This window comes from Cyprinus carpio, chromosome A17, assembly GCF_018340385.1.
Source record: "Cyprinus carpio isolate SPL01 chromosome A17, ASM1834038v1, whole genome shotgun sequence".
Lineage (NCBI taxonomy): Eukaryota > Metazoa > Chordata > Actinopteri > Cypriniformes > Cyprinidae > Cyprinus > Cyprinus carpio.
This window is the reverse complement of record NC_056588.1, coordinates 14,481,752-14,506,741: the sequence shown is the minus strand read 5'-3', so window position 1 is coordinate 14,506,741 and position 24,990 is coordinate 14,481,752. Positions and strand designations below refer to the sequence as shown.

General features: G+C 36.6%; 1 protein-coding gene and 1 long non-coding RNA gene across 2 annotated transcripts; one reads left to right on the top strand and one right to left on the bottom strand.

The window, feature by feature from the left end:
* Window positions 1-2,139: 2,139 nt before the first annotated feature.
* Window positions 2,140-7,908, bottom strand: LOC122148259. The gene is made up of 4 exons (XR_006162208.1): window positions 7,848-7,908; window positions 6,483-6,652; window positions 6,036-6,241; window positions 2,140-2,960 (listed from the first exon to the last, which is right to left on the bottom strand). It is a non-coding gene; the product is annotated as an uncharacterized LOC122148259 (long non-coding RNA).
* Window positions 7,909-15,430: 7,522 nt separating this feature from the next.
* LOC109107954 (ALK and LTK ligand 2-like) lies at window positions 15,431-19,987 on the top strand. Its single transcript, XM_019121132.2, has 6 exons — window positions 15,431-16,291; window positions 17,140-17,435; window positions 17,560-17,613; window positions 17,702-17,782; window positions 17,980-18,053; window positions 19,223-19,987. Exons 2-5 carry the CDS (start codon window positions 17,192-17,194, stop codon window positions 18,042-18,044), a joined length of 444 nt encoding a protein of 147 aa, XP_018976677.1. The 5' UTR covers window positions 15,431-16,291; window positions 17,140-17,191; the 3' UTR covers window positions 18,045-18,053; window positions 19,223-19,987.
* Window positions 19,988-24,990: the final 5,003 nt, after the last annotated feature.

Sequence of the window (24,990 nt, the reverse complement as noted above, 5' to 3'; positions counted from 1 at the left end):
GGTCTGGTGAGTGTGCTGGCCAGTCAAGCACACCAACACCATGGTCATTTAACCAACTTTTGGTGCTTTTGGGAGTGTGGGCAGGTGCAAAATCCTGCTGGAAAATGAAATCATCATCTTCAAAAAGCTGGTCAGCAGAAGGAAGCATGAAGTGCTACCATTTCTTGGTAAACGGGTGCAATGACTTTGGTTTTCAAAAAACACAATGGACCAACACCAGCAGATGACATTGCACCCCGAATTATCAGAGACTGTGGAAACTTAACACTAGACTTCAAGCAACTTGGGCTATGAGCTTCTCCACCCTTCCTCCAGACTCTAGGACCTTGGTTTCCAAATGAAATACAAAACTTGCTCTCATCTGAAAAGAGGACTTTGGACCACTGGGCAACAGTCCAGTTCTTCTTCTCCTTAGCCCAGGTAAGACCCCTCAGGAGTGGCTTAACAAGAGGAATACGACAGCTGTTGCCAAATCCGTGACACGTCTGTGTGTGGTGGCTCTTGATGCCTTGACCCCAGCCTCAGTCCATTCCTTGTGAAGTTCACTCAAATTCTTGAATCGATTTTGCTTGACAATCCTCATAAAGCTACGGTTCTCTCGGTTGGTTGTGCATCTTTTTCTTCCACACTTTTTCTTTCCACTCAACCTTCTGTAAACATGCTTGGATACAGCACTCTGTGAACAGCCAGCTTCTTTGGCAATGAATGTTTGTGGCTTACCCTCCTTGTGAAGGGTGTCAATGATTGTTTTCTGGACAACTGTCAGATCAGCAGTGTTCCTCATGATTGTGTAGCCTAGTGAACCAAACTGAGAGACAATTTTGAAGGCTAAGGAAACCTTTGCAGGTATTTTGAGTTGATTAGCTGATTGGCATGTCACCATATTCTAATTTGTTGAGATTCGTGTGAATTGGTGGGTTTTTGTTAAATGTGAGCCAAAATCATCACAATTAAAAGAACCAAAGACTTAAACTACTTCATTTACTACTAATTTATTTAATACAGGAGTTTCACAATTTGAGTTGAATTACTGAAATAAATGAACTTTTCCACGACATTCTAATTTATTGAGACCCACCTGAATTTCTGGTTTGGTAACAATTCAGAGGTATTGAGCCTTATTGATGAAGTTGTGCAGCTACAAAAGACATTGTGTGTTAGTGTTAGATTAATCACAGTTCAGTCACATTGAAGATTACCATGTTAACAGAGAGCCCAGGACTTAAAAACCTGTTTTCAATTTACTGTTGTGCATAAGATACACCTGGAAATCTCTTGAACTGGCTTATTGATCATGGGTGGATAGTGCAGAGGCTCCTATCACGGAGGTCTCTGCTCCGGCTGGCTGAGTCACTGCTTCAAGCACCTTATTAATCAAACTACGCCTACACTATCTCCAGCCCGCTGATACATCACTCTTTACAACTGACATTTAGCTATCCGACCACCAATCAAGAGCGCTGCTATTTAACCCAGCCCAATTTAACCTCAGCATTTGGGCTCTTGACCATGAGACATTTTGTTGAAGAACGACAACCAAAACAGCAAGTGCTTTACAAGACACATTAGGCTTTAATGGTATGATTATACAGAGTTTGAAATGCATAAGAAGATATGGAGTTAAAAAAGGAGAAATGTTTTATTCATGTTCCAACATTTAGTAGCATCAGTAGGAAGTACACTACCAAGCAGTCAAAAGTTAAGATTTTTAATGTTTTAAATAGTCTTATGCTCACCAAGGCTGCATTCATTTCATCCAAACATTAAAACAGTAATACTGTGAAATATTATAACAGTTAAAAATAACTGTTTTCTGTTTTAATATATTTTAAAATGTAATTTATGCCTGTGATGATAAAGCTGAATTTTCAGCATCCGTTACTTCAGTCTCAAGAAAAGTTTATTATTATCAGTGTTGAAAATGGTTGTGCTGTTTACTATTGTTGTAGAAATCTGATACATTTTTTTCAGAAATCTCTGATGAAAAGAAAAGCAAAAGAACAACTTTTATTTGAAATATAAACCTTTCGTAACAATATAAATATTTTTACCATCACTTTTGATGAATTGAATACATCATTGCTTAATAAAAGTTATAATTTCTTAAATTTTTTTTTATAAAAACTTACTGACCTCAAACTTTTATATGGTAGTGTATGTATATGCCACTTTTTGTTCATACAGTAGATCATGCAGCTTACATCCCTTACAGCTAAAAAATGTCGATTACATAAACTGCATATGAATTCTGGAATGTAAGACGATGCTCAGTGAACTGTGAGGTATGCCAGCATACAGGTGTGAATTATTGCTTAATGTGTAGATAACTGGGATCTGATAAGGATTTAATACTCACTTTAGGCCCAAAAACGTGCATCTGGGTCTAGCTGAAGAATGGTTAGACAATGTATTCAGTATCATCAAAACAACATTTACTGTATAATTAGATATATTAGTACAATATAGTTTTTTTTTTTTTTTTTTTTTTTAGAAATATCTGTTGACAATGTATTAGCAGTTTTGCAATTTAATGCAATTAAACTCCATGTAGGAGTCTTTTAATTGATGAAATAGAAAATCTCTTAAGACAAGTGTGCCTTTCTCATCCCAGTGTGAGTAGCTAAAGAGGATCAGCCTGTAGTCACTTTGAACCATCAAACACTTTGCTGTGGCTTATAGTGGATTAGCCTTAAGTCGCCTTGTGTGAGCTACCTACCAGCTTGCATGAGCTGAGTCACAGGAAACCAGCAATTGTTCTATCATTAAAGTTCTTTGATATCACAGATTCAGTCCTGTGAACTCACTTTGTGGGTCATCAGCTTGATTAGCTCATCCACAAACTCATGTGGGCAGAAAATCTTCAGATCTCCTCTCATACAGTGTAGATGCTCCTTGTTCCAGGTGAACATTTTGTTGTTCAAACATTATTAAAACTGACTTAAATGTTTCTCCTGAAATTCCTAAAGAGAAATAAAGATAATGAGAGACAGGTTGACATTCACTCTCAGTAAAAACGGTATATAAGTTGTAACTGGGGCAGTTCACTTACAAAACTTACACCTTTGTACCTTATTTACCCCTAAAGGCTGCATATTGGTACCTTAAAGGTACATACTGTACTAATATGTAAAGTGTACATAATATCTAAATGGTAAATATTAGCACTTTTTGAAATGGTCTAAACCCAATGACAGCTTTTGCACTTTTTTCAATATGTACAGTAAATTATCAAATTAATATGAAAGCTCTGATAATTTGGTATTAGTATATCTGTAAATCACAGCTATTGTGTGTGTGTGTGTGTGTGTGTGTGTGTGTGTGTGTGTGTGTGTGTTAAAATTTGCTCTGAAGCCTTTTTCCTGTTAAGCTCACCAAGCATTTTATTTTAGTAATGTTATAGTGTAATGTAATTGTAATGTAATATAGCTGTAATACTGTGATTTTAAAAAAAATTATTACCATTTAAAAGTAACTTTTCTGTTCTAATATATTTTAAAATGTAATTTATTCCTATGAGTTTTCAGCAGTCATTACATTCAGCAGTCTTTAGTGTCACATGATCCTTCAGAAATCCTTCCTATATGCTGATTTAATATGTTAATACGTTCAAAATAACAAAATTTGTCACTTTTGATCAATTTAATGTATCCTTGCTGAATAAATGTATTAATTTATTTATTTTTTAAATCTTATTTTGAACAGTAGTGTAGTATTCACACCCTGCCAGTATTCTCCATTGGCACTTTCATTCCGATGAAGGCACACTGTAGATAAGACAGAAGACAAAAACAAAATAGGACAGTACATTATTTCATAAGTTCAAGGCAAGAGCAGTTGCAAGCATGTGTTAAGTGCCAGCACACTACACGCTCAACTGCTTAGATAAATATGTAGCATTGGGCTGTTAAAGCTGAAGATAAAACTTGAGAGGGTTAAATAAATACAAATATATATTACACACACACACACTACAAGTCAAAAGTCTGGCTTTGTTTTTGCCTGCCGTCTGTGCAGCTGGTAAGTGATAATATGGGGCAGTAAGTAACACCTGCAGTAGCAGCCAAGATGTGGGCCTGTCTTATAACCTACAGACACACTCCCCAAAAAGGAGTCATCAGGCCTGGCTGACCAGGTGGAATCTGAATTGTGCAATTTTGTTCATAGAGGTTATATTAGGATACAGAACAACAAACGAGAGCTTGCCAAAATCAATAAACACATGCCAGAGCATAACAACATGACTTCTTACAGACAACATGGCAATTCAATAACATCAGTTTGAGAAATAAACCATTGGTTTACATTTACTCAAGTTCTTTCTAAACATTTTCTGGCTGATTTGCTAATGTTTTCCCAGAGGAAAAAAAAAAGAATTCATAAGGGAGCTTTGATTAATCTTGGTTACTTCTCTGATTTGCTATGATAAGAAAAATTCAGTTAAGAGTCAGATGTTTTACATGCACTCAGTTTGAAAGAGGAGTATCTGAGAAGTTAACAATTAATTGAAACTTAACTATTGTTTACACTCCAATAAGAATCCCAGCTTTGAATGAGCAATAATTTCTTTCCTTTGGGTTGCTTTGAATGTGAAATACACAGAATGTCTTATATTTGTCCACATCCTCTCTCACACCACACAGATTCACAGAGACACAAAAAAAAGAAGAACACCCCCATATAATATTATATCACAAAAATTCAAAATATATATTTAAAACACATATAAGGTAAAAAAAGAATGTGTCTGTGAACATTCAGAAATTGATAAACCACCAAATCTGAATTAAAAAAATTCCCCTCAGTAAAAGTCGTGAAGTTCCATATATAAAATGAGTTTTACCCATCTACATATTTATGTTTAGATAAACACAACTGAAAGATTGTCAATGTGACATTTTTATACAACAATTAAACATAAGGTAATGTTGAGTAACTTACATTTTAGAAAAAAAAAAGTTCCTAGTTATTGTTTTTCTCCACCAATGAAAATAGTTCCAAACAAAGCCACAGCTGAATTGAATCATTGCATGTATCTCAGAGCAACATACAGTGGTTTTGTTCTTGAATGATTCAAAGTTTTGAAAGAATCAATTTAATGAATGAATCAATGACTCACTCATAAAGATACATTAGCTGCATCCAAAATCGCATACTTCCTCACGGTAGTAGCCTATGTGAAAAACAGTAGTATGTCCGAATTCATAGTATTGGAAAAACAGTAGGGGAGAAGTACCCTGATGAACTACTACTTCCGGAGTGATTCGGAAGTGTGCATAGGCTACGATGGACACTTTACTATCCCATGAGGCCACGGGAGAGAATTTATGAATGGAAGTGAAGCGAAGTAATGGACACTGATGGGTCACGTGACAGTAGCAACATGGCAGATCATATATAGGCTACTACACTCATACTATATAGAACATACTTTTTAGCCACTTTTAGGGGTCATTTAGTAAATTCATTACAGCACGCAACAGTACGCGATTGGTAAATCGCTAAAAAAAAAAAAAAAAAACAAAGATTAAAAATAACTGTTAATAACTGCAGCAAATAACTGTATAAAGCAACACATTCTGGAGGGTAACGTATTTTATGTCTTCTTCGCATTGTGAAATTATTTTGCCTTATATAAACTTTCAGAGCCACACCACTAAGAGCTGGATCAAAATCTAATTAATCATTTTCAGCCTCTCCTCGGCTGCAAGGAAACTATTCCAAGACATAATTTATGAGTGGTATAGTATAAATTCAAAGTAACCTAAAGTTTTATCTTTACAGATTGAGTTCAGAGTCTCTTGACAGTTGGTAAAATAAATTTAAAAAATAAAATATTTTGTGCTGTTATAACCTCTCATCTCATTTTAAGTCCACAAAAGCGGGTTTCCCTGTATTATGTTGCTGTAGGAGGCAGTGTGAGTGCACATATATCTCTTTTGGTAAACCGTCTCTATTTTGATGCTGATTACCTACACAAACAATAAAATAATTTTCCTGACAGCCTCCATTAACAACCTTCTCATGTCTGTCCTTACCTCTCGTCAACATCCATATGCTTTCAAGTATTCTAACTGAGCAAAAGATGGTCATCTGTAGTCCAAAGTCTTGAAGAATGAATCAGCTTTTGGACATCACTGAGGAATTTGCTGCACAGACTGCATGAGGCTTTTCATCACAGGATTGCTTGAAGTGTCTTTTCTCTTATGACTTCTAGGGAGTTGCGCACAGATGACCTTAATGTCTGCACGAGGGGGGAGTCAAAATGAATCACACAGAGTGATTTCAGCCTTCACTATTGCAGTCTTTCTCAAAAGATTTAGCTATAGCCTAAGAGACTTATTAGTCTCGCTAAATAACCATACACATTTTTTTTTTTTTTTTTTTTTTTTGTGGTGTCTGAATGCCCGATGTCATCTTAAAATGATTTAACCCTTTAAAGGATTAGTTCCCCAAAAGTGAAAATTTGCTGAAAATTTACTCACCCTTAGGTCATCCAAGATGTAGATGAGTTTTTTTTTCATTGGAGCAGATTTGGAGAAATTTAGCATTACATCACTTGCTCTCCAGTGGATCCTCTGCAGTGAATGGGTGCCGCCAGAATGAGCGAAATTCAGAAATTTCTCAAACTGTGATCAGTCTGGAACTTTTAAAACTGTAACGCAGTACAAGAAAGTGTATAGTGATGAATTTCTCTTTAGAAACTCCAGTATCACTCACCACAGCATGTGTCACATATTTACATGAGTTCATTACAGTGTGTTGGCTAACAAAGACGTGATAATGTGTTATCTCAACAGTGACGGGGATGGAATTCGGAGATCTGGAGTCTCGCTCCAGACACCTGCAATCAAAATATATTGATTTTGGCTCCACATTCTCTTGTATGTGTGATTCTTCAGGTAGTGATTTAACACCTGCCAACTTTATGTTTGCACTATGTATCTTAAGTAATCTCAGCACAGGGTTTAAAAAAAGGTTACAAAAGTGTCAAAAATATGTGAATGGCAAAAAAAATGGCTTAATGACTTTTTTATGTTTTGTTTTTGTTTTTACAGAGTAAATATCGTGAGGATGTAAAAATAACATAAAATACAACAACATCTCTTGAAAATAAAATACACAATATTTTATAAAAATTTTCCACATGTCCTTTGGTTAATACAGTTGCTTTACTATTTTCTCTGTTAGTCTCATAAGGATATCCCATCAGACTGGAGCTCAGTCTCTCAGTACATACACCATCATTAATAAATTATCAAAAGGAATTTCCTCTTTTATTTAGGCCGGCAAACTTAAACATCAAAGAGAAATATTAACAGATGACAAAGTACCAGTGTGAGCTTTGAAAGTACAACTGCAAAATAAATGTAAAAATCACACAGTGGTTTTGACTTATATGATAAGATAATGAGTAAATTTGCTAAATAAAATTTAAATATTTCAGAAATGAATGTGCCATCAGATACATTTTTAGTATTGACAAAATGCACACAAAGACAGCAGTCTCTGTTACCATAATATAATATTACCTTCAAAACTAAAAATTTGAAAATTCAGGACATTTTTAAATAAACTGTCATGGTTGATTTCTATATAAAAAGCCTCTTTTACAGTATGCCACATTGTAGAAAGTCATTTATGTGGTATAAGCCCTCAAGCAATGGTAAATCTTTTTCCACTGTGGTGTCAAATCAACAGCTTATGCTGTCTGAAGGTTCTGTGAAATTACTCTTCAAGTAAAGTCATGTTTTAATAAGGATTTCACAAAGGACTTTGCGCTTTCAAAAAAGATAGATGGGTATAAAAATGTATGAATTTGTAATCCAATATAAACAATAACCACATACTTTTTCTTCAAACCGCTCAATCCTTCCTCCGTCACAGAGGCTTTCACTCTGAAGATTGTTCCCAAGCCAATAGACATAGAAAAGGTTTATTCCATCAACACCACAATGAATTTCAATAGCTGTAGCTGTCAGCAAGACAAAGCTAATGATTAAAGGAATTTTTCACCCAAAAACTAAAATTCTGTCATTATTTACTCACCCTCATGTTGTTCCAAACAAGTTTTATTTTATTTGTTTTATCTCTGCAAAACAGAAAAGGAATGTTAACGAATCTTAATGCAGCACTTTTCCATTTAACAAATGCTATCAAGTTATTGTTATTGTCCAAAAAATGGACAGTTTGTCATTGCATGGAAATGTGCTGCATTTTCCATTCTCCACATAGAATAAAAGCACAACAGGTTTGGAATGATAAAATGGCGTGAAAACAATGACCAAATTTATTTTTTATGAACTATTCCTTTAAGATTAAATCTGCTTACATGCATTCTGCTCTTGAATGAGTCATTTCAGAAGTGTCTCTGCTTGCTTGGTTTCTAAGGTTACCGATGACAAACCACATATACACATCCAGAGAGGGGATAATAGTTTTGCTGGATATATGAGACATGTTCACATGTCTATTTCCCAATAAAAACACGACAAATGTTTTTGCATTCATGAGTTCAGGTTCCTCATACCATGGAATCAGATTGTTTTGAGATAAAATAAGGAAATTATACAATATATGAAAACTTTTAAAACAGTAAACGAGACTTTAACTAAGACTTTAATTTCAATTATGACTGTTTCTGTCATAATTAATAAAAAATTTAAATAATAAATAAAATAATTAAATGCAATATATATATATTAAATAAAATAAAAATTTATATTCTAACCTTGTTAGGAAAGAAAATGTGAAAAAAAGTATGATTTGACCCCTTTAATTGAGTCTGCTTGCTTTACACAAAGCAAAAATATTTCAGCAAGACCCCTGTTCTATTCATAAAAGAATCCTGAAAAAAAGTATCACGAATTCCACAAAAATATTAAGCAGCACAACTGTTTTCAACATCGATAATAAGAAGACATGTTTCTTGATCAGTAAATGAGCAATTAGAATGATTTCTGAAGTATCATGTGACACTCAAGACTGGTGTAAAAAATTCAGCTTTACCATCACAGGAATAAATTACATTTTAAAATATATTACAGTAGAAAATGGTTATTTTAAATTGTAATAATATTTCACAATATTACTGTTTTTAATGTATTTTCAATCAAATTAATGCAGCATAAGAGATTTATTTTTTTTAAAACATTTTAAAAAAATCTTAAACAACCTCAAACCTTTTAACAGTAGTGTATAGTAGGTAAAGAAACAATTATTTTTACAATTCACTTTAGTGCTAGAAATGACTTGACATTTAATCTACTACAGAATTGAGCAGAACAGTTAGTGACAATCTTTAAGTATAGCATGGCACTAGAAATATATCATTTATCTAACCAAGCTCACTGACTCAGCAGTTTTATACTGTAAAAAGCTCACAACAAACTTTCTGCTATAAACAAGTCTCGGAACGCCTGGAAAAACTGGAATCATCAGGTACTGTATGGCTGTGTATGGACAGCTGCTTTGGCGTTCAGTCAAAACCAAACATATGGTGCTGACGTGACAATGAACAGACATAACTAATTACACAAACAGCAAAACTGCTGTTTTGCAAAGTTGTCATTGATATCAAATATGGCTAAGAGGTCAGCAGGGATTAAGGCTGTGGACAGGGAACTGGCATGAGCCAAGATTAAGGAGTTAATGGCTGAAAGAAGATCAGTGGATTTTAGGATCAGTGGCTGAATGTGTAGTCTGAACTGTGCACTGTGTGTTTGGATACGGGTCGACATGGCTTGTGTTTAGCTAGCACTGAATTATGACTGATCTGAAGCACATATTATGTGATAGTAGATGTAGAGGATCACTGCAGCTAGTTCTAGTGGATGAGAGCAGGAACTGTTGAAAGTGAAAGAGTCTGATGACAGATCGGTCTGTAGGGAGGCAGGGAGGAGATAAAGGCCACACGTGGGAGGCTTAGTGTCACTGTTTGTGCTGTGTCAAGCATGTGCTGCATAAAGTAGACCTACTACTTAATTCTCTTGCATATCAGATCTGGTTTAGAATAAGAGTGTTTGAGCACATACTTGTAGCACAGTTGCCATTTTCATAGTATATATTTGGATAATATTTCTTTGAATTTGTGTTGCACTGCATATTCAACAAATGCTATAAGACAGCTTAATGATGCTTATTGTAACTGAGTGGGAAGGGAAGTTTTTGTGCACTGTATTCTGATTTTCTTCTAGATTTGTGGTTGTGTGAGGTAAAATTGAAGATCTTACTGTTTAACTTACAAGACCTATAGGGGGCAATATACATACATATAAAAGTACATGATTTTAAATTAAAGGTTGAACTGAGTTCTTGTTTATATTGGGAATTGGGATGGTTGTTTTAAACATTTGTTTTAAATAATTACAGTATTTGTTGGCCTAACTATATACCGAATCAATTTGAGCTTCAGCTTCAATAGTCTATAATATGCTGTGCAATGGCAGGTTCCCATTGTGACAAATAGCATAGGCTGTAAACATAAAAAACGTACTCGGTTACAAACATAACCTTGTTTCCCTGAGATACGGGAATGAGTACTGCGTCTGCTAAGATGCTATGGGGAAAACTCCTTTTTCTCCGATGACTGAAGCTTTTTCAATAACGCAGTGTAAATGCACAGCCATTGGTTCATGCAGTAAATGAAAATTGAACCAATGCGATGAAGCCCGCCAGAGCCCACAGATATGGACAGGGCCATCTGGCTACATAAGCCGACATGTCGCCATAGAATTCTCAGGTTACTTCGACTGAAGTAACGACTTGAGTCATGAAGCTGTATAGCATGGCTAAGTACGCAGTACTCATTCCCGTATATCAGGGAACCGAGGTTACGTTTGTAACTGAGTAGGTTCTCTATCGATATTTCACTCGTACTGCATCTGCTAAGACGCTATATGGGGAACCTGTACAATTCTGCCGTGTTATGCTTAGAGGAAAGACTCATACTTGCCTTAAGCACCACAAGGGGCTCAGAGGGACAAGAAATTTAGCAGGGGACCATGCAGGAGGCACTAGGGCTAAACTCATAGAGGTCAGCCCAGCTATAAGTAAATGTCCAGGAATATAACCTACAGACTCGGCACTCCTTGAGGGCCAAGAGCGCAGGTAGGCAAAGCCTCAGACTGGTTCTGCCCTGAGGCAAGACTGAGCCCATGAAGCAGAAAGGACCTGGGCCTGCAAGGTCAGGACGTCCAGATTTTAGAACCTGGCGAATGTGGATGGCGAGGCCCAGCTGGCCACCGCACAGATTTCTGCAATGGACACACCACAAGACCAACCCCAAGACGAGGCCATGCCTCTAGTCAAATGGGCTCTTACTCCCATGGGGCAGTGTAGGCCCAAGGAGGAGTAAGCTAGTGCAATAGTGTCAACAACCCATTTGGAGAGTCTCTGCTTAGTGACCAGAAGCCCTCTGGTGCGGCCACCAAAGCATATAAAGAGTTGTTCCGTCTGCCTGATTGGGGCGGAACACTCTATACAGAGTCTCAATGCCCTGACTGGGCAGAGTAGTTTTAAATCCTGGTCTTCCTCCAAGGGGGGAAGTGCTGATAGAGTTATTACCTGTGCTCTGAACGGAGTGGAGATGGTATGTATAGTGCATTTGTACCCGAGCCTTGGTTTCAGGACAACCTTAGAGTCGTTGGGCCCGAATTCCAGACAAGAGAGTCTCACAGAGAGCACCTGTAGATCTCCCATCCACTTTACCGATGCTAACACCAGTAGCAGAATGGTTTTAGCATCAGGGGACGAAAGTCAATGGATTGTAGCGGCTCAAAGGGAGAGCTCCTTAGAGCCCTCAGCACCATGGACATGTAGGGACTGTGGCGGGGCGAGGCAAGTTAAGCCTCATAGACCCCTTCAAGAAGCGAACAAAGAGGTTGTTCCTACCCACCAATTGGCCTGCTATAGGAGCGTGATAGGCTGCTACATAGACTTTGAGCGTGGAAGGGGAATGGCCCTTTTCTAACAGCTGTTGTTGGAAGGACAATATCAGAGATATGTCGCATAAGTGAACTGAAGAGTGTTACCTTGTTTTATTATCCCCAAAACCACTCCGAGGATGGTCTGCCAGGCCTCGGCCCGTGTGGCAAGGGGTTGGATTAATTCGGGTGGAGGATCGCTTTGAGGGGACCCGACACATTTTTTCCGCTATAACAGCAGCTGGTAGTGTGGGCGCTTTTTGAATGGGCACAGTGTTTACTGACACACTGCCTTCAGCACCTGGAACTAACTGGGGTGCTTCGAGGCACAACAGAGGCTGCTTGGAGGGAGGTCCGGCTGTAGCGAGACTTGGCCCTCTCCTCTTCCTTTCCCGCAGATCAGGAGGACGCCTAATGCGCCGTGTCCAGCACTAACTTGGGCCGGGGTCCCTGAAGCTTCGGAAATGGGTAGTGTCTGGTAGAGCGGGAGTGCTGGTGAGGCTCAGGCTTGGGAACTGCCTGGGTGGCTGGAAGTGTGGGCTTCCTGGGCTGCTGAGTCAGCCCTGATTTGGGGTGACTAGAAGCAGTCATAGAGCTGGAGCACTTGGGAAGGAAGTGTTGCATGGCCTGGGACAAATAGGCCAGAGGGGGAGACCGGGAAGTCCAGAAAGGGGACTTTGTCCGCATCCTTAATCTCCATTAAGGTAAGCCATAGGTGGCACTCAAGCATCACTAAGCTGGACATCGACCTGCCAATCGTCTGGGCAGTGGTCTTGGTGGCATGTAAAGCCAAGTTGGTTGCACTGCTCAGCTCTTTAAAAGCTGCTAGGTCTAAGCAGGACTAATCTATGCTCTGGAGGAGTTTGATCTGATAGACGTGTAAGACCGCAATGGAATGAAGTGCCGAGGCCGCTTGTCCAGAAAGACGCGTAGGCTCGTCCAGTAAGGTCTGATGTCATATTGCATGGCTTGGATGGGTGAGCGACCTTTGCCTTCCAGCCAATAGCCATGGGTGGGCAGAGATGTGTGGCCACAGACTCGTCCAGGGGAGGCATCTTTTTGTACCCCTTCTCTCCAGTGTTGTCGACTGTCTTGAGGGCGGAGGAAGAAGAGGCACATAAGTGGGCTGAGTAGGGGGCACGCCACGTCTTTGTGAGTTCATCATGAACTTCGGCGAAGAATGGTGAAGCTCGTTGACGAGGGGCTTGGTGGCACCCCAGCAAGAACCACTCATCCAGGTGACTGCGAGTGGGCTCCTCCGGTTGAGACCACACCAATCCCAGCCCCTCTACAGCCTTTGGCAGGATGCGGATGACCTCAGCGTCCATGTCTGGCTTGGGCTCGCTGTGCTCCGTAGGCGGTAGGGGGGCGGGGTCATTGATTGAGCCCGACAGCTCTGCTGCGTCGGAGGCCGCCAACGACAAGCTGTTGTCAAGCGTGTCACACTCGCTCCCACCAAACGAGACCAGGTCAGACCCTTCATTGCCATAGGCTTGTGTAGCTCAGCTGCCGAGCCACTGGTTCGTTTTTAATTTACTGCATGTACCAATGGCCGTGCAGTTACACTGCATTAATGAAAAAGCTTCAGTCATCGGAGAAAAAGGAGCTTTCCCCTTAGCTTCTTAGAAGACGCAGTACGAGTGAAGTATTGATAGGGAACATGTGTCATGCATGTGCTGCATAAAGTAGGCTTAGTACTTAATTCTCTTGCTTTGATTTAATTCAATAAAGTTACAAAATTTAACCACATACTTGTTGCACAATTAGCATCCCATAATATATTCTGATAACATGTCTTTGAATATATGATGCATATTCAACAAATGTTACAAATGCTAAAAATGTGACAGCTAGCCCAAGTCATCCCATATACAGTATACACTTTAGGTAAACATTAAAAAGCTTTCAAATCATCTGAGTCTGCTTTTGGAATAATTAAAATGTTTGGAAGGGGATTGTATGGTGGCTGAGAAAGCTCAACACGCTGCAAATAGAAAAAACACCTGCAAATTAAGAAAACAACTTCATCAATTTGACAACACATGCGCTGCAAATGCTCACAACACAGTCAAATAAAGAAACACACTGCAAATAGAAAAAAGGACCTGCAAATTAAGAAAACAACTTCATCAATTTGACAACACAAACTGATGATGTTTTCTTGATTTGCTGGTGCTTTTTCTATCTGCATGTGTTTTCTGAAGTTGAGTTCTCTCAGCCATCGTAGGATTGTGTAGAAAATTAGTGGTTTGAAAAAAAAAAAAAAAAAAAATTGGTGTAGAAACATTTTTCTCACTCAGAAATTGCTAGTCAATTTCACAATTAATTACAAAGAAATCGCATGTAATATATTGAATTAAGAATGAAATTTTGATGTTCTGAAATATTATTTTCTTGTAAAACATACAGTAATGTTTGTTTTATTTACAGCTTTGATATTTTTTTTTTTTTTTTTTTTTTTTTTACAGTGTAGGCACGTTTAATAATCAGATCAGATCAAAATAACTTCACAAACCAAAGATTAATGGAATGCAGCTTTAAACCAATGAAAATACCTACAAAACAGATGTGAGTCAAATCTTGTGGTTTCAAGGTCTCTGCAATGTTACAGTACACACAATAGTTACAGTATGTGTATCTGTAAAGATGTAGTCAGTAAACAACACATTATACTTCACACATGTACAGTAAGAATTGTGGGCAACAACTTGCCACTACTTGTGTTGTTATCTTGGTTGTACCCGCTCATGTGGACCATTATATCAAGTTTAGTAAGTCACTTAGATAACTAGGGGCAGCTTTGAAGAATGACCATTGATGTGATTTTTTTTATAACTTTAGGTATTTTTCCCTACATTCTATTAGCCCGTTACAATAATTTCTACTCGTTTTTATTGCACTGAAGTCATAACTGCATGCTGTCAATTTGGAACTTCTTGGATTTAATTATAACATTTATGAAAGAAATATTTATTAATTAGGCAGATGCTTTTATCCAAAGCGACTTATAAATGAGGACCATCATAAGCAATTTATCATAAAGTTTTTAAAATTAAGATTTCAAGTTTAGTGGGTTTCTTGTGCATGTTGTTCCAGTTTGTAGGATTTTCTTTCTTTCTTCTGAAATATAAAAACTGTTTTTGTCAATGAGGTCCAAAAGAATACAGTATATATATATGGTATACATATGTATATAAAAAGGGAAACAATACTTGATTTATCTTCTTTTTTTCTTCCACAGAAGAAAGTAAGTCATACAGGTTTGGAACTACAACAGTAGTTGTGTGATTAAATAAGGTATTTTTTTTTTTTTTTTTTATCTCTATAATGTACCGTGTGAACATTTCATAACACTCATCATTCAAACTAACGTATTCACTGTGTGGCACTGTTGAGCTGTGCCTCGACACCGCATCACGTTAACCCAGATAAATCCATGCAACATGATTAATAGGCTAATAGTTCCCAAGGTATATAATCCTGATTATCATTAGCTATAGACATGGAAGCGCGCGGTAGAATGGTGTGCAACCCTTATTTTAAACCGTCTGCGATCCAAAGAGGAGGGGAATGAAATATGAGTGATTTTTTTCTATACTTAAAGGGAGTGGTATAATGTCGAGATTGAGAACGAAACCAATATTATAGAAGGCCTCAGTCTTCTCATAGACGCTGCTGTGGATAGTCTCAAGGATATTCTGCCTTCCCACTCCAGCTCTTACCTTGATGGTTTCTGATGATATTTTGGGCTGAAATACAAAACTGCAGCACGCTTTTTGGGGAAACTTTAAAAATAAAGAAGGAGATAAGCACCGCACGCACGTACTTCATAAGAAGGTACAAATAGGCATTAGGACAGAGAAAACACTTCTGGTGAGAATCTTTCCACTCGTGCCAAATTGGACCACCTGAAGATGCGCGTTACGAGACGGTGATCCAACAAAATTAAAATGCATTTTTTAAGGAGTGCTCTTAACGCGTTTCTAATTAAAGACATGCCGGGGTAATCCACATGGGACAGCTCCTTACGTCTGCAACTGACAATAAAATGTCAGGAACCCATTCCGGATGATCTGAAGCAACTTTACGCACCGGAGGGGGAAAATAAATAAATAAAAAGCTGCGGAATTTCGTCAATTTCCACCCACTTCGAGTCAACACTATCAACAGATGACCACGACTGTCTTTAAACATATAAAAGAGACTCGCTCTCCTTGTGTCATGGTGCGCTAGTGCCTGTGGAAGTACCTTTGGAGAGGCGACACCAGCGGAGTCTATTTGATGTGTTTTGCGTTAACATTATTAATCTTTAAACAGGCGGGAAGGCTGTCAAACAAGTGTAAACTAAAACTGCATTGAAGGAAAAACAGGTAATTTGTTACTTTTTCAAACAAACACTTGTTTCCAAAGGGTCTTTGCGCAAGTGCGTTCGTGCGTAAAAGTGGAGAAAACTCGGGATTCTTGCGTGGATCTGTGTGATGATGTGATCGCTTAGAGATATCGGACAGTGCCTGAAGCTACATTTACTTGTTTTTAAGTGAATCGAAAACTTTCCCATTAATTTACTGCACATTACAACTTAATATTAAGAGGAGAGAAGTAATAGTGCGTAATATACTGTGCTTGCTTATTTTACCTGGATATTATTCAATTATTAGCAAACCTTAAGTATTTGTCAGGATGTAGCTGACATAAAAAATACTTGTGGGAAGTTGACATCCTGCTGTATGTCATCTAAGACTAATTTAAACAGCTTTTTGATAACTATTTTACAATTATTATTCATGCAGCTTTTACGACCTTATTCATTGAAAACAAGTAACACATTGAATTAAACGCATTGGATTTAATATTGGTTTTAATTTTTGAAGTAAAAAATAAAGTTTTTTAACACTCCAATAATCTATTTAATTTAAGACTCTATTATATATATATATATATATATATATATATATATATATATATATATATATATATATATATATTACAATGTATTAACTGAAAGCCTCATAGAGTATTTGTACAACAAATATTGTAATATAAAAATATAATATAATACAATAATTGCAAAAAGTGTACATTCATATACATTTTAACCTAAAATCTTTAAATGTTTTTAGAAATTATGTTTCAACTACATATTCATGGTATATTTTATGCAGATATATATGAATCAAGTATAAGTGCCAAGGCTCTAAAATGATCTTTTTGTTTGCAGAGCTATACGACTGGACGCTGGGCAGAGGGGCTCTCTTTGCCCACCTTTCAGCATGAGTGCAGTGCGCACACCTGTCTTCATAGGGCTCCTATTGCTGATCCTCACCACCGGCTTCTGCAGACCAAGAGACAGGGATGACACCAGTCTGCTGGACCTCCTTAAGGACAGAGAGAGACTACCACAGGAGCATCAGAGTGAGGGAAACACACAGCATCCCCTTGAGATCGTTGAGCACTCGGCAGAAACAAAAGGCGTTATTAAAGTTACAAAGTCATATCAGCATGAACGCATCCTTGGTAAGCATCACCAAATTCATTCACTGACAAAATTAGATAATGAGAACTGAATACAGTAGTGGTTATTTGATCTGTTGGGTCGTAATAATAATTTACAACCAGAGGAATTTCTCCATTTTAACAGAGGTCTTTCCGAGAGATCTTCGACAGAAGGAGAAGTTTTTAAAACATTTAACAGGTGAGCAAGTGTCAGTATCTCTGTGCACTTTCTTCATTATTTTTGTGAACTGACAGCAATTTAATATCTGTCTTTTGTATATTTGCAGGGCCACTTTATTTTAGTCCCAAATGCAGCAAACACTTTTACAAACTGTATCATAATACCAGGGACTGCACAATACCAGCCTGTAAGTGCCACTTCATTGAATACCATGGCAAGCTATGTGTGAGAAATATTTAATTTTAATGATTGATCTGAACTGTTTTGCCATGTATTCAGGTGAATGATTAAGCATGCACGTTTTGATGTTTTTACACTATTTTTACTATGATTTTCTATGGTACATGTCTTAAATCTGTCTAACCCAATTTTGTCTTTTTCTAGATTATAAAAGATGTGCCCGGCTTCTTACAAGACTAGCAGGGAGTCAGTGGTGCTCAGAGGGATAGATGCTGCAGGTGAACAGTTAATGTATACACAGATTTAATAGAAAACTTGTGTCCGCTGTGTGATATATTACTGCTAAAATGTTTGTTATGGAAATATTTGCCCAGAACACACACTAAGTGATCAAATGTCTGGTTTTTATTTTCAAGGACACAATCATCCCACTGTTCTTGCTACTACATTCTAAAAAAAGAACTTGATAGACAGTTTCTGATTACACACACAGAGTGAAATCTGCGTACAGAAGTATTAAACGTAACTCTACATGAGAAATATTACACCTAACTGTTTTATGACCTTTCTAATATTACTGAGTACACAGATTAGCTTTTACTTCACCTGATTGGAATGAAAGGGTTTTCACGTTTTAGCTAAAAGGCTGTTCTGGTGGAGTTTCTAGTGCAAAGGTTCTCATAATGTGGTCTGTGAGTTGACTGGCTGATAGAAATAGTTAGTTAAATGCTGCAGTGTTCCTCTAATTGAACAAAAACACCTAAGAAAAGCAAAAACAGGTCAAACTGTGGCACCAGGATCTCTGTCAAAGAAAGTACATGAATATAATTGGGTATTACAATCTCAATTGACTGTATAAAGCATGTTAACCATTTGAAGTTAAGAGCCACACTTATGGACAATGGCCCTTTTCTTAATGACACTGCTTTAGTTCTCAGTGTAACATTAAACCTTCAGTCCTTTCACCATCTGTCTCGCACAATTTGCTCTTCTGTGTTGATTTGTACCCACACTATTATGCCTTTGAGGAGCATAAACTATATAATCACGAGGTTTATTTGAGATCTTTTTATCCTCTGTCTTGTAAAAACTAATTATAGCTATAACCTGCATTTATAATTGCTTTGTATACTAAAATAATAACAGTTTCCAGTATTTTTAAATAGACATTTCATTTTAATTTTTAAAGGTGTGCAGTCATAAAACATGAGATATCTAGGTGGATAATAATACATATTATTAAACAAACAAACAAACAAACAAATAAATAAATAAATAAATAAATAACATCAGCACTTTCTAATGCCTCCTTTTATTTTTGCATACATCAGTCCCCCAGCATGTATTTCTAGTATGTATTTCAGATATTTTCCAGAATCCTACAGTGTTTTATTAAGGCATATTGTGTTGTGTTTTTGCTCATGTCAATCTTTATTTCAATTTACAGATTTCACACACCTGAAGAAATAAAGAGAACCAAGAAAAGTGCCTTGGAGAAAAACGGGGAAATGAAATGAATTCTGAACAATCATATTTATCATGTGAACATAGCTATTTTTACAATGATATAGAACTCCTCTTTTGACCTTTTCTTCTCACATACAGCTTGTCAGTCTTGTGAGTTGACAAAACTGATGTTAGAACCAAGTTTACTGGCAATGGTCATGGTGAAAATGAAGAAGACAATGTTTTGTTGGAAAACGAACACAAAAAAAGTCCTGCTGCCAAATGATAAACTCTGGGTGTCACATTCAACTGCATATATATTCTAAGTTGAATTTGCCTTCACAGGTTGTGTGTCCAGTAGTTTTTGGCTGAAGAATAATTTAGATGTTGTTTTGCAGATGTTCAAAGGTGTTTACTGGCTGAACGACAGCCTCAAAGTCACATTCCTCAAAGCCAGAGCTAAATCTTTTGATTGAATTATGAATTGCATGATACTTTTCTGCCTTTTTTGTCTTTACAAGACATGTCTTGGCACTGATGAATGCTACTGGTTGCAGTTTATTCTGTGAAAGAAATTAATTGCATTTTGCCAATATTGAATATCTTGTATTATGTATTTATACATTCAAGCCATTAAATATTGCTATTGTCAAATGTATAAACACCTAAGTTAGAGTTCAGTTTGTAAATATTGTAAATATATACAGTAAGTGTATACATATATATATAAAACATATGATCTTTAAATAAACATGTTTGTTATATAATGTTTAAAGGGATGTTGACGTATGAATTTTAAGTGATTTATTTCTAATAAATGCTATTCTGTTGCTGCTTTTCATAGTTTCCCACTCCATTTTGGCTGTAAACTCATCTTTGAGAGGTATGAGACCCATTTAAGGGTGTGGGAAAGTAGTACTCTGTTCTTATAGCTGAGTAATAGCAGCACATTTAAGTGACAGTCTTCTGAAATAATGTTTGCAATGGAATTCAAAAAAATGTAAGAGAAAACATTTCAAATTCTTTTTTTGGTTTGTTTATCAACAAATTTTATTAGAGTCCATTAAGGAGAGGAAATTTCATCATTATAGCTATTTAGAGTCCAGTCCAGTCTTTGGGGATGTCTACAGTTTAGTATTAAGCAGCAGCCCATCAACCTGACTTATAAGTTAACGTATGTCGTAAGTATGCTGTCTGTTAATGAATTATCCCTCTATTATCTCTGGGTTACTATTCCAGAGTTCTCCTACTTAATTTGTCCAGTCATGCTAGTGACACTTGTGCTCAAGCTTAAGAACAATCAAATTAACGAATGACCAAATTAAAGGAGATACAAAGAAAGATTTGCAGAGATAACCATACAAGCAGATGATGTGTTTAGTTGGGGCAAAGATCAGCTAGCCATCATTAAGCGGTGAGTAAAACTAAATGCTCTACAAGAACATTATATTCCAAACATCCCATAAAATAAAGGCAGAATCACTAAATTTTAGCAGAAGAAGAGAATTCTTGTTTTACTAAAAACATGAGTACTCGTAACCATCTAGCATCCAAGTTCACTGAATAAACTTTCTCTTGTTACATTCAGCCATATTGCAAGCAATTATATCAGTCTGCTGAGGTATTGCCTGTGTATCTCTTTCTTGCTTGCTTAGGAACTCCCACTAGTTACCTGATGCCAACACTGTGGTTTAGCTGGTCTGACTATCATTTTGGGCAGCAGCCAAGTAAGAGTAAGAGTACAAAGCAACAAATGGTACATCTACCATTATGACTGAAACTGACCATCAAGAGAAGGATATAAAGACTTTGGAATATCTGTAACTTAATAATTGCAGGAAATTAAGTGCATAGAGGTTATATGTATTTGGATTTTGTCATATCCATACGGTGTTATATAGCCACTGGTGGCAATGTAAAGTGACATGGATGGGCAGATAGCAGTGATTTAAAACCAAAGATCAGGGACAAAACTGGCCAAATCTGACCTGATGATTATAAATGAACCGTTCAAAATCTGGGGACTCATACCTCCACATCAGCCTTAACTACATGCCACGATTGTGACACGAGCAACTGAGCAACAGCACTGCAACATGTATTTGCTTTATAATCAAGCTTTATTTTAAAAATTCTTGATATAATCAGTCTAAAATTCAGTTTGAGCATCCATCTAACAGATTCATCATGCAACCCATTCCATATTATAAACATATATGCACTGTAAAAAATAAGTGTCATTTTAACTGTACAATTTTGTAAAAACGCTACAAAAAAAAAGTGTTAATAGGTTAACAGTAAGTTCCTGTACTATATACAGGGAAAAACTGTAAAAGATCTAACCAGACATTTCATGTAATTTTACAGTAAAATGCTGATAAGTTTACAGTTTTTAGAAATAAAAAAAAGAACAAATCAATGTATAATTTAAAGTCAAAAACTGTAAACTGATATTCCCAGAATTCCCTGTGTGACGCTCCACATTTGAAAGTATTTTGTTTAAATAATCATGTTTTTTTAATAGTTTTTTGTTATCAGTTGTACATTTGGCCTTTATGTTACATCTTCTGCTGTTTAATGAAAGTTTATTGAATTGTTTAAGTATCGTGTGTCACCATGATGGTTTTTGTGTTTGCATGAATGACTTTGTGCACCTTCTATATATTAATATAAACTTCTGCTTGTGGCGAAGCTACTTGTGATGAACTTCGATTCTTCATGTGGCTATCTCTTTTACCACCTGCATTATTATGGTGGTTGTCAGTATGTTAAAGGTACAATACAGATTTTAATAGCAGTGTGCGTTGTTGAATTTACTGGTTTACATTAAAATTTTCTTGTTTGTAAATAACAGTTTTATACTGTAAAATTTACAGTTTTTGGCCGTAATTGTGTTTACAGTTTTTCTGTATTTTTTACAAAAGTATTCTGGCAACCACAGCTGCCAAAATTATTTTGTAAAAACTACAGACTTTTTTTTACAGTGTATTTTTTACAAAAGTATTCTGGCAACCACAGCTGCCAAAATTATTTTGTAAAAACTACAGACTTTTTTTTACAGTGTGCATAATTTCAGATATATATCTAAATATATATAAAATTGTGAAATATTAATAGTTATTATTAATGGCCAAATATCAAAAACATACTGATGTATGTTTTACCATATGGGATGTGAAACACATCATCATACTGAAATTGTTACATTTAGCTAATATTTATGATTTTCCCAAGTAAATGCATTCTAGGAATTTTGGCTTTAGGCAAATTATTTCTTTAGAAAGACATTTTGTGCTTTGTAATTTACAAAGTTGAAGGACAATTTCTTTGAGACAGCTCTAACAGAAGCCAAAATCTTTACCGAGAAACCTAATTTTGTAAGTTGTCTGGATAGGTGTTCCACAAAAAGCCATTCTAGGCTCTAATGCTTGTTCCCCTTTCCAGCTCCAGTTGGTGATATGCTGGAAAAAGTTCCCGGAAATGTGACATGAGGCATTTAAAGAACTCCATAAGCTGATTACTAGACCTTTGTTGAGCACATGATCTGAGAATGTTCAAAGTAACAATGTATCCGCCAATGAAAGCTCCTCAAGCTTATGTATATGGCATCAAGGCTGAAGGATGCATGTAAGATCAGGAACAAGACATTTGCCCATCCTTTCCTTTATAAACAACACCCTGCCATTATCTCCGCCAAACTGTTTGGCAAAACTTGCTTTGTTAATGATGAACCTCCAAAGCTTCTACATTGGAATGTCTTTGGAGAAATCTGTACGAAAGGTTGCATTAAACTGTTTTCCAGCCTTGTGCCAGATTCAAATGATCATGTTACAATCAGGACTAAAAAAAAATGCCAACCAGTAAGTTAATACACCTCAGTTTGAAGCTTTTTACTCAGTAAATTCACATTTAATAATCTGCTGACAGGCAGTAAATACCCATAATTGTATATGAATTACACTGGGTCATAAAGTGGGCCAAAGAAAATATTCTTCATAAAAAGAAAAATTAAGATTTCTGTTTCTGTGTGTTTGGATGCTAAGTAATAGTAATCCAGTTAATTAAGTTTTAAATGTTACAAATGGTTTGTTTAACCTATTTAAACAATAACATTGTGAAATATTGTTACAATTTGAAGTAACTGTTATTTTTAAATATAATTATTCCTGTAATGATAATGCTTAATTTTCAGCAGCCATTATGCCAGTCTTCAGATCACATGATCCTTCAGAAATCATTCTAATATGCTGATTTGCTGCTCAAGAAACATCATATCCTATCCTATGTGATCTTCACATTAGTAGGCCCTTAAACATCACATAATGAGATCTAAGCCTATAGAGCAAATCTGTGATAATGAAATTACAAAAATAACCCCTGAGAACCTCTTCCATTTGTTACGGCCATTGGTCATGTTCAGAACTTAGAGTCAAAATCAATTAGAAGATTTTCCAAACTTCAGTTTTTAATCCTCTAATTTAGGATTTCTACAGATTTAGAGTTCAAACAGTGGTTCTGCAGACCATTGAATGACAAAGACTTTTGGAAAGCTGTGTTGAACACATCAGACCAGTAACTGTGTTTTGATGTAGAGTATCTGCATAAGGTCTGTTTATGTTTGTTAGAAGCCAGAATGCTGCCTGCTACGCAGAGAGGATGAGACACACATTACATTTCTTACATAGCTGGGTGTGGATGACTGACAACCAAGGGGGTGGTTGTAAAAAGCCCAGACTGGAGCAGCGAGCTGCACGTCTTTCTTTCATGTTGTTCTGAATGTTCTGCCACTGCCGTTTGGAAGTCAGAACTTTGCGGGTCATCTCAGGCAAAGGGTCTTACAATTCTGCCTCACTGTATGTGTACAAAAGATTGCTTGATCATTTGAGATTGTCAGGGTGCACATGACAAGCTAGTTCTGCCAAGAGCCCACCAGAGGAATGGTTAAGCGATGATACGTGAAGATTGCAAGAAAATACAGTCTGTTGCATGTGTTTTCATAGTTTTAAGGTTAATATTAACTTAAAAAAAAACTATAAATGCAATATAACTGATATTAAAGCAAAGTCACTTTCAAGTAAAGTTTGTTCACTCTGCCACATTTGCAATGCCTCTGGGCAGCTATTTCAGACATCCAAGACAAAGTCCTATCTACCTGAATGGGGGAATCCTGAAATCTCAATAAATGGTTGCCAAATTAAGATTTAAATAACACGTTTTAAACCAGGCTACAAAATTTGACAGAAACCTCTCCCATATATATTGTTTCTTGTGATCAAATAGTTTAAAAAGCTTATATTTCAGGCTGGTCAGCATATGCAGTCCTAAGCACGTGTCTCATGACACTGACTGTTTCTATGGCAACCGCAGTGCATTGCATTTTCTACGATTTGGAGTAGCATGAGAGCACCTTCTTGGTATAGTGAGTAAGATTATGTTGTGGACTGTAGTTTAGAAAATCATACAGATGCAAAACAGACCTTTTGTGTGAAATATATTCTGAAGAAAGCTAACAGCAAGAACGGCTTCTAATTTGATACTTTCAGTATGTTTAGGACATGACCGGGATTTTTTTTTTGGCACAATAGGAATGTGCCAGTTAAAAACAGGCTTTGGATCTCTGTTTAGGGATTGTAGCAACAATAGTGTAAAATGAGACATGTTTCTAAAAACCATTGTGTCCAGATTTACATTGTGCTCACAGCAGATGATTCCTTATAAGGATGAAAAATCACACTGACAATAATCTGTAACAGGTTTTATAAAACAAAG

Excerpts from the sequence above, each read along its gene's own strand:
- LOC109107954 (XM_019121132.2), top strand. The coding sequence starts at position 17,192 with ATGAGTGCAGTGCGCACACCTGTCTTCATAGGGCTCCTATTGCTGATC. Across the intron at positions 17,436-17,559 it reads TCAGCATGAACGCATCCTTG|AGGTCTTTCCGAGAGATCTT; the intron begins GTAAGCATCACC and ends CCATTTTAACAG. Across the intron at positions 17,783-17,979 it reads GGACTGCACAATACCAGCCT|ATTATAAAAGATGTGCCCGG; the intron begins GTAAGTGCCACT and ends GTCTTTTTCTAG.